This window comes from Convolutriloba macropyga, chromosome 12 (assembly GCF_964194025.1).
Source record: "Convolutriloba macropyga chromosome 12, txConMacr16.3, whole genome shotgun sequence".
Lineage (NCBI taxonomy): Eukaryota > Metazoa > Xenacoelomorpha > Acoela > Convolutidae > Convolutriloba > Convolutriloba macropyga.
The window spans coordinates 34,355,954-34,369,522 of NC_134479.1; the positions used below are offsets into that span (position 1 = coordinate 34,355,954).

The 13,569-nt window shown below is 34.8% G+C and overlaps 1 protein-coding gene across 4 annotated transcripts in view; it reads left to right on the forward strand.

Annotated features, from left to right (window-relative positions):
* LOC142350687 (uncharacterized) overlaps positions 1 to 9,484 on the forward strand; it is a 46,320-nt gene extending 36,836 nt beyond the window's left edge. For all 4 annotated transcript variants that reach the window (XM_075402615.1, XM_075402612.1, XM_075402613.1 and 1 more), the window contains exon 9: positions 9,341 to 9,484. In XM_075402615.1, coding sequence (XP_075258730.1) covers positions 9,341 to 9,342 — 2 coding nt within the window. In that variant the 3' untranslated portion in view covers positions 9,343 to 9,484. The remainder of the gene's footprint in view (positions 1 to 9,340) is intronic.
* The last annotated feature ends 4,085 nt before the right edge of the window (positions 9,485 to 13,569 follow it).

The following is a 13,569-nucleotide window of genomic DNA, read 5'->3' on the forward strand; positions in this document are numbered from 1 at the left end:
CCATTTTTCTAGCATTCAAAGAGAACTCGGTATTTCAAGTACAACATCCAATCTATATTGCTTAGGTATCATTCTAAACTATGATATTTGCAGTTAACAATAAATTTGTAGAGTTACAAAAAATTCAACGATCTTTTGATGCATACCCAACTCCCGTACCTACTATGCTAGTAACGCTCAAAGAAATCCAAAGTGAAAAAATTTGTTTAATAAGTATTAATCCTCTTTCAGTTCATTGGAAATTCTTCCTATTTATTCTAGAAAACCCAAACTGTGTACCTCACAATCTTTATTTTGAATTGCCGAAAAGTGATTGTTCTCCAAACGATTTCATTACTAAAGAATTGGAAACTATTAACAATTAAAAGCAGCAATGATATTCTCATACAAAAACTGCCTTATACAAATACAATTTTTTGAAAAATCATTTGTCACGACAAAAAGCAACAGAGTAATCCCACAATTAATACTCCATTTTGAATATTTAAACACTTGGACTGATGGAACCATTACCTTAACACCATCTTCCCCCTATTGGACATTCTTTATAAATATATCCCAAGCTTTAAATGGTTCTAAAATCCCTTTTAATTTAGATCTCCTATAATGCTGTTCCACTTTGGTGAGCGCCTAGTCAAAGTAGAGTCCCTCGAGAGATCTTTCATTGAAACTTCCACAGCAGAGATTAAACCCTGTATAATTATACACTATACAGACTACGAGCGTGGATGTGAGGGTTCTACTCGAGTAACAATGGGAATGATGCACTGGGAATTCTTTCTCGCACTCATCGATATCGAAGAGCACTTCCCAGTCAATTTGGGCGCTCTTCAGTAAAGTAAATTGTTTCACATAACTTTCTCTCCCCAAAAAATAATTTTTTTCCCTTGCTCATTATTCCTATCCTTTTTTTTCTGATCAATTTCTTCTTTTCCCCTCATTTCTTTCCAAATTGTTAAAACTAAAATGATTTTGTTTATTGGTAAGGAAAAAATTAAAATTGTTAAAGTAGAAAGATGGTTCAATATTTGTTTCACACAGTATAAAGCATGTATCAAGATAACTTATATGTTTTTAAGCACCGGTACCATTAATCATTATTACATTTATCCAAACGAGAAACACTGGAATTTCTTTTTTGCTATTGCAGATCTAAATGTAACTATCCCCAACGAACTTGAACACCATGGATTAGAACTCGTATACCCGAATCTTTCTAATTTGTCCTTATAATGGGAAACATTCTGAAGATATCGTCTCAGCAACCTCAAATTGATACAACCCCTAAAGTTGAATGCCCTGTTTGTTATCTCCCTTGCCGTCAATTCAAAAAATTGCACAAAAACCCAAATGGTCAGCCCCCGCATTTTGCTTGCATTCCTTGTAGAAACGAATTATTTAAATATTGGAACCAACCTAAATGCCCCATTTGCGTAACTCCCATTTATACAATCAGTCATTGCCATTATTTCCAGTGTGATTCTTGTCAAGAAATCAAAAAGTTATCCACTTGCCACAGCCACTTCAAAAGCCTACACCCTGAAAAATCAATTTGTTTGCAGTGTATGACCTTCACAACTACTAAATGCCCCTTATGCAAACAAACAATTGACCCAAACAACCCGTGGTAAAAACCTTAATTCAAAACTACCTTCACAAATTATCCAAAATGTTTATTCCCAAAGTACTTGATTTTTTATTAATGGCCCTTATGATTATTGCAGCAGCCTTCTCCTTCGTTTTAACAGTTTTTCTCGTAGTTGTAAGTATTCCTTTCAACTTTTTGATGTTAATAGTTATATTAGTAATAGACCAAACAATAAAATCCCAAAATAATCAACAACCAAATCCCCCAACTGTGCCAATCCCATAATTCCTTTCAATAACAATCTTTCAAAAATGAATACAATTGACAAAGAAACCAATACGATAGAATCCAAACCGGTCTCATTAATTTGTTTATGCTGCAGACGTGAAACAATTGTTTTCAAGAAATTACACGAAAACCCCCCTAACGAACTACCCCACGTAATGTGTCTGCTCTGTTACCAATATGTTATAAACGATATGGGCTACGATTTTTGTCCTAAATGCTCTAAATTTAATGTTATCTTTTCAATCTTTAACTGGTTTCAATGTGATATTTGCAAACAAACAAGATTTCAATATTCTGTTGCAAAAACGTTTCATCACAGTGATCACAAGCCCGTCAACTTTTGTAAATTTTGCTTAGAAGACTATAAATTATGCCCTCGTTGCGAAAAAATAATTACCTAATGCGTCCAAAAACTTCCAAAATTTTAATTCTTTTCCTGCTTTCAGTTTTGATCCAATCGATATCCCTAATTCAATTCAGTTTTTACCAGGAGCAAATCACCTCCTTCACCCTAGTTCTACATTACTCATTGAATTGACAAAACGCATCCCGTAACACTGTTTATTCTTCTTTTTGTCCTCTTATGCGCATTGGCAATATCCCTTTTTATTAATCACTACCTCCTTTCCATTTTCTCCAGATACGGAAAATGACCAATCTAGACCTATCCACAAAAATATTTATCTTAATCCTAATTACCTTGCTTGCAATATCGTTCCTTATTAACCTCATCCTACTGCAGTTTCTCAGAGGTTTTCCTGTTTTTGTATAAGGAAAATGAAATAACAGTCGCTCGATGGGTCTTTCACAATCCCTATTCGACGGTTTCCGTTGGTTCTATCCCCATAAGGACATTATCTGCCCCATATGTTCACAAAAAACCATTATTGTAGAAAAACTACATAAGCAATTCCCCAAAGAAAATCCCCACTATGTATGTATTCCTTGCAGAAAAGCACTTTTTAAAAGATACCCAAACCCTAAATGTCCCATCTGTCTTCGACCTTGTCTTCCCGTCCTGATCACATCCTACTTCCGATGCAATTTATGCAAAAAAAATGAAAACAGAATTAGGAATAACAAAACACCCACATTTTTCCCAACATGACGAACACCGATTCTGTCGAGTGTGCATAAATAAGCAGAAAAAATGTCCCATTTGCAAAAATTTTTTAGACGACGTTGTCTAATAAACCAAAAACAACTCAAGTACAAACGATCTTTTTTTTCTCTCTTTTAACTTTTTCTCGGGAAGGGGTTACCTCAGCTTTCTCCAGCCTGCCCCCCTGGCTTTTGAACCTAAATAATTCAGAACACTAACACGATAACTGAAAGTTCCAAAAACGACCCGAAAAATTTCCTCCTTTCAGCTAAAGCAAGGTTGTCTCCCCAGCTGCACGGGTCGTTGCAGCCGTGTTAGTGTGACGCACGCCCCAAGACTCACACCTCCGGGCAGCGGAGAAAGACGTACTTGTGCCAGGGCTGCCCGCCTGGCATAAGTATAAAAATTTTTTTATTATTGCCCCCCCCCTCCTTTATTAAAGTTAACTTTGCATTTAGCAAAACAAAAACTTTTCTACCAAACTTTAATAACAAATGCATTTAGCATTATAATTTTTAAGTAAAGCAGTTAGCAACAAAACCTTACAAAAAACATTTTTTACAATAGAATACTTTTTTATATTAGCAATACAATTGCAAACTTGAAAAGAAGCCATAATGTGTGATATTGATGACACAGGCTAACCAAAATCAAATAATTTTAGATCATCCACAAGGAAACACTAACAATGACTACCAGACCCACACTCGCAAGCGTAATAATCCCCAGTCAACATCAACAAGTGACAACACAACAAGAACAAACACAAACCCATTCTTCCCAGCCTCCTATTTTCTCAAAGCCTCCATTTAAACCTCAGAACACACAACAAGTTACTACAACTATTGCATCTCCATCAACTTCCAGTCAATATGATCCCGAAAACAACTGGCAAATTAGCAGAAAGAGACAATTCCCAATCCAACAAATTAGCAATCACAAAAACAAAATTATTAAGATGAACAACATTGAAGATCTCGTTCCCGACGCTATCAGGAAGATACCCTCAGAATGTTTGAAATTACAGAAACCGCGAGAGGAAAACATGAATAAAGAAAACCCGAGGTACGTTAACTCTCTCCTCTTTTTCCTGAAACCAAACTACAACAAATTTGAAGTTGCTAGTAAAATAAACATCATCCAGTCAAATGGACATCAACAGATACTAGTCACCAGCGAAAAGCTTCCAGTTCTGAAAACCTTCTCGCTCCCCACAGAAAACAACAAGTGGAGAATTAAAAATCGCGACCCTAAGAATGGCACTTATACCCTTAGGAATAACATGCTCGACGCATATATTGAAGTCCCCTACGATGCCATTTCCGCTTTTCCTGTCGACATGCCAGAACTATCAAATATAAACACCAGTAGTTTAATAGAGGAAAACACCACATTCAGGCAGGAACTATTTCAAAAGGAAACAGAGTTGCAAGAATTGCAACTGAAATTTGAACAACTGAAAATGGAATCACAGAAACCACCTGAGGAGAAGCAACTACCTAACGACTATTGGCGGCGCCAATATGTCGTTGCCCATCAACTCCAAAAAACCAGCGAATCGAATGCACAAACTATGCTAAAAACGTTCTCCTTGAAACATCTAGAAATAACAAACGCCAACAAAAAACTTGGAGAAAAGAATCTGGAGCTAGGAAACAAAATAACACAATTATTGAAGGAAAACGAAGAACAAAAAACCAAAATTTCCGAGCTCAAAAGGAGAGTTAAAAAGCACAAAAAGCGACAATCAATGGATAAGGACAAACCAACTGAGGACGATATACAAGAGGTTCTTTTGATCGAAGACGATGGTAACAGTCCGATGTCAAGTCCAGTCATTTTGCCCCCAGAATTTTTTGAATAATACAGCACAACATTATCGCCCTTTGCGATTAATTTTATAGCATACCATTATCGCCCTTTGCGATTAATTTCATAACTGTCTGAACTTGTAGTAACTCATTTATATGTCTCAAGCGCAATAAAATTATATACGATGCAATATATTTCTTTTTTTAATCATTTTCTTTTCTATCTTAAAAATCGGGGTGAGCTGTAGTATTAAGAGAGCCGTTACAAATGAGCGGATAATTAATCCCGCATTAGAGCGAACGTATTTAGGCGCTAATTAACCATTCTTTCGCCGCGCGCTAAATAAACTAACGCTTGTTAAGACTACGAGTACACAAGTATTTAAACAACTCAGTTCGACTTATTTAAATAACACAACTTTAGGCCTGGATCTCCTCGCTTATATCCAGGATAGAAAATGTACATTGTTGAACGTAGGCGGCCTGTAAAACCACAGTTTCTTTTGATTTAAATTTCTTCTGCTTTTGACAGTTGCAATGCAGATCTTTCCCCCCAAGTTCAATAAAGATGAAGCAGATTGCTTCAGGGGAAAAGACAATAGAGTCTCATAAAAAGCCCCCAAGAAAACCATAATTGTTGCGGTTTTAGAAGAGGGGAAAAGCAGAAAACAGGCGCCTACGAAATCAATAATTGATGCTCTCAGCTTTTTAGATTTTTATTATTTTTTGGAGTTTCAATAATTTTTCCGTGAGATAAAAAAGAGTTAATTCTCTTGCCTTCTCGGCCAATAGGAAAATTAAGAAGCACCTCACTATGAACGTGAGTTTGTGATTCGCTCCCTATCGGCCCAAACGGAGCTGAGAGGAATTAATTGTTTCTCTCAGCGAAGTGGGACGGAATAAAATTAGAGAGACAGAATTCACTCCCAGAAACAAGCAGCAGACAACTGCTTTCATTTTTCTCAAAATTTAACTTCACTTTAACAATAAAATAGTCGAACAAAATTGTTTAATAACTTAGACAAATAATTCCAGATTTAATTTTATAACTTTCTTTTTCGACAAATAACATAACTGAAGAAACACCCAAGTGAACGATCGCCCGACAGCTCACCTCCAATTCACCACTACACAACTGGTAATTAGTAAGCTGTAATTTTATATTTACTCTTTTATAAATTTAATACTTTCAGCCCCCCAACTATTTTAAATTGAGACTTATAGCACAGACAGGTCTTAGGCATATATCTTTGCCTTCGATTTGTTATATCTTTTGTCAAGTTTGACTGGCATACATAAAGAGATCCCGTATTGTGTGATCTGTAGCAGCCCAGCCAAATTTGATACTTGAATTTTGACTTTTTTCTATTCGAGCGTTTACCTCCGTTTTTAATTGTTGACTTCTGTTTTCGAACATTGGACTTTAACAATAGCTTAGTTTGTAACGTAGAGTAATTGGTAACAGTCTGTAATTCAAGGTGAAGAGGTCAATTTGAGAAAATTTGATCCCATTCAACTACCTACCCCCCCCCCCCCCTAAAAAAACTACCCAACGTACCTCCCCCCAAACGTACCTACCCCCCCCCACTTACCTACCTACCCCCCACGTACCTAGCTACCCCCCCGCAACGTACCTACCCGCCACCCCACCTACCTGTCACCACCACCACCTACCTGCCCCCACCTACCAACCCCCCCCCCCCCCCCCCTCCCCAGCTCCCCTGAAATGAAAAAATTTTAACGCTTTTTATGTTATATTGGTCTACTATTTTTGTTATTTCTAGTGTTTTTTCGATATTCTGATTGTTTCCGAGTTAGGGTAGAGATTATTTTGCACGACGATTCGAGTCGTTTCCGGTATTCTACCGGCTATGTTTTTTATGCAAAATTTTCGCTTGACAATTTTGACTTTTTGAGTGACTTTTACGTCCTTGACTTTTTGCATTTCACGTGATCTAAAATTCTCTCTCAATCACAATTTCAAGCAGCTGAACTCAATTGGCGGCAATTTAATACTAAAAGTCACATGAAAAGTGCGCCAAAACTGGTGCCTTTTTTACTTTAAATCTTATTAGTGGTATATGTTAACCTCTAATTTGGTTATTTGAAGCCCACTATAGATCTTCTTAGTCCCATTTAGGCTCCCCCGCCCCCCGACTGAAGCAGGCTGTAATTGATTAGAGATCCCAATAGTCGTTCAAGAGCAATTCTTCCGACGTTTAGTCGGTTTATGTTTTAATGCGATTATTTATTATATTTGTTGTTCTTTCTTTGTGATTATATAGTCTTTTACTAATTTTATCTGTTGTTTCAAGGCCTTGAAACGATGGCTAGTTGAGACTTTGCTAGAGTCAGGAAGACGCTCGTTTATAATGAATTAATTTTTTCAAGTTTTGCTCAATTTCAAAACCAGAAGGACTGAATTTTTGCACTCAATGCCTTCAAGTGTTGATCAGTAACAAAATAATAGGGGTTAATTCTACAAACTTAAAACCTTTGTTATTAGAGCAACCGTTTTCATTTTGGTGTGTTCACCTTCTTTGGACTACACAGTGAGTGTTTTTGTCTGAACACTGTCAGTACGCTTAGAATTCAGACGTTTTATAAATTTTGCTGGTATCTCGCTTAGCAGACAGCTAAAAATTAGTTAATAACGGAGCTTTAGCTATGATATATGCAACGTTAATAATTTTTTTGAATTAATTGTGAAGCTGGTTTTTGCTAGTTTTACAACGCATTCCCAACATCAACCACCTTAACAAAAACAAACGTGTCTATCTAGTTAACTATCTAGATAATAAAAATTGTTGTTTTTTACGGTTTCTGTTTTAACAAAATAGTGCATTGAATTGTAAGAAAATTTTTTAAATAGCCACCGTCAGCTTCTCAACGACTATTATTTAGGCGCTCTCTTTTTTGCAATTCAAAGAATTTGAATTGTATTGGGACACTGTCCTTTTTTTAAATATCTGTTCAAACATTTTACATTTCCGTGATTATTGAACTCAAATTAAAGTGTAAGGATTTTTGATCACGCCAAAACAGGAAGTGGAGCAAAAAAGCAAGCCATTTATTGTTCATTCTAAGGTCTCGTTTTAGTTTGATCAATGAAAATTCTTTGAACTCTTTCAGGACTTTTCCTCCTATGCTTTTTAAAACATTTGTTCACATATTTTTTATGATTTCTGAAGTCAAAATTGAGAAGTGAATTTATTCACGTCAAAACAATAAAAGGAGCGAAAAAGCAAGTGATTTTGAGGCGTAATTTTTTTTCACTCCAATATCAATGTAGAGTGAGAAAGCGGTGATCGAATAAAATTTCGCTATCTTGATTGTGTGTTTTTTTTGTTCACATGCGGCAATTTGACTTTGATTTTTTTTTTCAATTTTTGTTATCCAATTTTTTCTAATTGGTTTTCCTACTCCATTTACTGTACATGCTATGTCTAGTCTTTTGCTTCGTCAATGAAATTTCTTTGAATTGTGTCATGACTTGTCCTGGTACGTGTTTTGAACTCGCTTTACCTTTTGTTCACCTTTTTCTTTTTACATAATTTATGGCTTTCACGTTTGATTACTACTTACCTTAGTGTTTCAACTGAATGGTTTCAAAATCCATTCACTCAGTGAATTACGCAATATAGTGAATACAGTAGAGGTCAAAGGAACTAAATCAGAACCGATAAAGCCCGGCACTAAGTCATAGTGCATTAGGTTATCGAAGTTAATTACAATGACTAGCTGACATTTGTAAGCTTAATGGCCTTCAATTTAGACGCTGATTGAAATAATTTTGGAGGATATCTGGAGAAAGTTCACACCAAATTAGAACAATTGAAAAAAATTATCTAAATCTTTATATCTTCTGTTTTCCTTTTCTGTTTCAATACTGATAGGCGCCAAGGGGTTCAACGGCGTCCATTTTTTCGACGTTTGCCGGCTATGTTTCATTTTGGACCGTGGCGTTAAGCAAATTGAACCAAACTATTGCAATCTTTATGCAATATAAAAATATTCACTCTGTCTTTTATTAAAAGCATGCTTTTGGACTGGTACTTTTTATTTAGAGTAGCTCAATTTTGTACTGTTCAATTTTTTGAAATGTACAACCACATAATAATAACTTGAAGGCGTACTATCGAAATTTTGCGTAATTACTCTCATCAATTATTACCGATTTGATGCAAATGCCATAGGTGCAGGTCACGTGACTCTGCTTGAATTCACTGAGAACTTGTGGCGTTTATTTGAGATGTTAAGCCGGTATTTCAAAATGAATTGGGACAGGAGTCATGGAACCTCGCTTTAAAACACGCAAATTGCAGATTTAAAATGCCGAGAGTTAATAGACAACTTCTGGCATTTTAGCTTATGGCACTGCAGACTTTCGTTTTATTATAACGCGCAGGTGCGTGTTACAACTTTTACAATGATCATCATAAGTTTCATGCCATTCTTATTGATTCCAGCTGTATTTTAAAACCTCTTTTTAACAATGAGAACTCAGCCCCAAAAAGCTACATTAGATTAATAACTCCCTTTGCGCGACAGAAAACCCAGCTAGCAAGAATATCTACGACAAAGCCCAAACTGCCATTTTCAACTCAATCATGGACGATAGTTGGGTTCGGTTCAAAGAGTCCACGCTTTTGGAGGAGTACAAAGAAAAGCAACTCACGAACACGGAATCTTCTAACAGAGGCATCTTTTCTCTTTTCTTCCTTTTCTTCATTTATACATGCAAGCATTTGAGCAAAAATAACGCTTTAAGAGCACAAATAGTGTACCTACCATTTAGTGTATATGCATCAGTATAAATTAACTTTGTTAGTTGTTAACTTGGGATCAAACTTATTTAAAACATCAAATTCATCCTAAAAACAAAAGCAACTTTTAAAAGCTATGATCTAACTGTACTGTTAAGCGGTTTTTTTTGTCAAGCTGAAAAATCAAAAACAATTTTTAGTATTATGTTTATATTTTAGTATTATTTTTTGAGTATCTTAGCATACTTTTTAACGCGAAATTTGACAGCGCATTAAGTACTTTTTCCGTAGACCGGCTAGATAAAAAGTTGGCTCTCCTTCAGAACCAACTAGGATTTTGAAAACTACTATTTTAAAAAAGATTTATCGTTTGCTGTTCGCCGATCTCCCCATAGTAAACGATCGTTCCCAATAATTACATTTAACAGTATATAAAACAGGGAGAATTTTAGACATCTCTTAAGCAACGTTAAAATCATAAATACAAAAGATGGTTTGCAAAGATACGAATGACGACACGCATTCTAAGTCCAACAAGAGCTCGAAGAAGTCTTCAAAGTCCCACCAGGAAGAAGAAGAACAACTGCAGAGAAGAGAATCTAAAGCCGCCTTTAGTGGTTTGGGTTTGTTCAGAAAGAAAGGGAAAAAATGACGTCAGTGATAAATAGAAAGCCCTGCAATTAGTCATGACTCCAGAAACGTTGTATTTAAATATTTTTGTTTCAATAAACTTATACATTTTTATCAAATTTTGTTGGGAATTAAGTTTAAAATATAAATACTCGTTTTCAAAGTATTTCTTTTGTTCACGCACACGCACACACACACACACACACACACACACACACACACACACACACACACACACACAAACACACACACAAACACACACACACACACAATCACACACACACACACACACACACACACACAAACACACACACAAAGAAAATAATTCGCATCATGTAACTTCTGTTTTGTTTTGCTATCCATTCACATTTTTGTAGCTAAGACAAGGAATTGCCATTTCGAATATTATTTACCCACCCGTACTCAGAAAGCAGAGGTTAAAATCGATTATATTTAAATTTCGTAAAATAAAACGTCAATAAAATCGATTAAAGAATGCACGTTTAGACAAATTTATGTATTTAAATCGATTAAAATCGATTTTTGACCGCAAACAAGGCGGCTCAGTAATGTGCGATCGCACATAAGGTTCCGACCCCGCTCATCCACAATTTTGGCATAATTGTCTACCAAATGAGGAACAGATAGAAAAACACAAAACTCAAGTATTTTTCAAAAAAAAAACTGGCGTATGAACGAAGAGATGGCCTCCAAAGCAAATAACTCAGTGGAGTAAAAAATGATGCATTAGATTGATGAGATATGCCGATATTAAGAAGGCGAGCGGAGACGAACGGCAAAATCAAACAACAACAACAACAAACATTAATTACATCAAAAAATTTATGTCCGTTTTAAAAAACAAAACTTGATAACAAGGTCACAATAGCGTCAGCTAAAACTGAAAATAAACAAAGTAACTTGCAATTCACCAAAAAAATGGTTGTTCACCAGTTTTTAATAAGGCTTGGTAACAATTAGACGAAAAGAACAGAAACTTTAAAGTTAGAAAATTCGCTGAACTTTAAAAAAAACAATTAATTTCAAAGTAATAAAAACCCTTAGGAATCAATTAAAACTTCACAGGTTTACAATTACCAATTCTTCTATAGAAGGGAATTATGAACTCTCGGTATTCATTTTTTTTTGCATTTACAAAAAGAACAACAAATAGACAACAAACAAAAAATCAACTAAAACTTGCCAGAAAATGCATTGGAAGCCGTAAAGCCACACTTTGCCCCCCAAAATATGTTCGATTGCACCTTTGTCGAACACCGATAATGGCAGCTCTTTACTGAAAATGAGCAACAATTAGACAAAAGAGAAAAAATGCAAAATTAAATAATACTTGTTTTTTTTTCGAAAAAAATTTATTTCCAAAGACATAAAAGCCATTAATTACAAAATAAAAAATTTGAATAGGTTCGTCCATTAATCCAAAGGAAGCCCTTGAGACCTGCATTTAACCAGAATATGTCTTGCGTCTACAAAAAGAACGTCAAATATGACACAAATCAAAAACTCATTTACTTTTGTTTTGTGAAAAACCCGTGTCGAAGCCAGTAAAGTCATAACGAATTCTCTTAAAACATTAGATTTTGTGACACCAATCCTTTTTTCTTTTTGACACCTTCCCTTGAAATGTGTTATGTGACCTCTCATTATTGAAACTAGGTAACAATTAGACCAAAAAAAAGCAAGATTATGTAATACTTCGAAAAAAATTTATTTCCAAAGACATGAAAGCCATGAATTACAAAATGAAAAATTTGAATAGGTTCGTTCATTCTTCCAAAAGAAGCCGTCAAGACCTGCAATTGTCCAGAATATGTCTTACGTCTACAAAAAGAACGTCAAATATGACAAAAATCAAAAACTCATTCACTTTTGTTTTGTGAAAAACCCGTGTCGAAGTCAGTAAAGTCATAACGAACTCTCTTAAAACAATAGATTTTGTGACACCTATCCCTTTATCCTTTTGACAGTTTTCCTTGAAATGTATTATGTGAACTCTCAGTAATGAAACTAGGTAACAATTAGACCAAAAAAAATCAAGATTTTGTAGTACTTGTTTTTGTCGAAAAAAATTCATTTCCAAAGACATAAAAGCCATTAATTACAAAATGGAAAACTGAATAGGTTCGTCTATTCATCCAAAGGAAGCCCTCGAGACCTGGAATTATCCAGAACAAGTCTTACGTCTACAAAAAGAACGTCAAATATGACAAAATCAAAAATTAATTTACTTTTTTTTGTGAAAAACCCGTGTCGAAGCCAGTAAAGTCATAAAGAACTCTCTTAAAACAGTAGATTTTGTAACACCAATCCCTTTATCCTTTTGACACTTTTCCTTGAAATGTATTATGTGAACTCTCAGTAATGAAACTAGGTAACATTTAGACCAAAAATAAGCAAGATTATGTAATACTTGTTCTTATCGAAAAAAATTCATTTCCAAAGACATGAAAGCCATTAATTACAAAATGAAAAAAATGAATAGGTTCGTTTTTTCTTCCAAAGGAAGCCCCTTAGACCTGCGATTATCCAGAATATGTCTTACGTCTACAAAAAGAACGTCAAAAATGACAAAAATCAAAAACTCATTCACTTTTGTTTTGTGAAAAACCGGTGTCGAAACCAGTAAAATCATAACAAACTCTCATAAAACATTAGATTTTGAGACACCAATCTCTTTCTCGTTTTGACACTTTTCCTTGAAATGTATTATGTGAACTCTCAGTAATGAAACTAGGTAACAATTAGACCAAAAAAAGCAAGATTATGTAATACTTGTTCTTATCGAAAAAAATTCATTACCAAAGACATGAAAGCCATTAATTACAAAAAGAAAAAACTGAATAGGTTCGTTTACTCATCAAAAAGAAGCCCTCGAGACCTGGAATTATCCAGAACAAGTCTTACGTCTACAAAAAGAACGTCAAATATGACAAAATCAAAAATTAATTTACTTTTTTTTGTGAAAAAACCGTGTGGAAGCCAGTAAAGTCATAACGAATTCTCTTAAAACATTAGGTTATGTGACACCAATCATTTTTCCTTTTTGACACCTTCCCTTGAAATGTTTTATGTGACCTCTCATTAATGAAACTAGGTAACAATTAGACCAAAAAAAAGCAAGATTATGTAATACTTCGAAAAAAATTTATTTCCAAAGACATGAAAGCCATTAATTACAAAATGAAAAATTTGAATAGGTTCGTTTATTCTTCCAAAGGAAGCCCTTAAGACCTGCAATTGTCCAGAATATGTCTTACGTCTACAAAAAGAACGTCAAATATGACAAAAATCAAAAACTCATTCATTTTTGTTTTGTGAAAAACCCGTGTCAAAGCCAGTAAAGTCATAATGAACTCTCTTAAA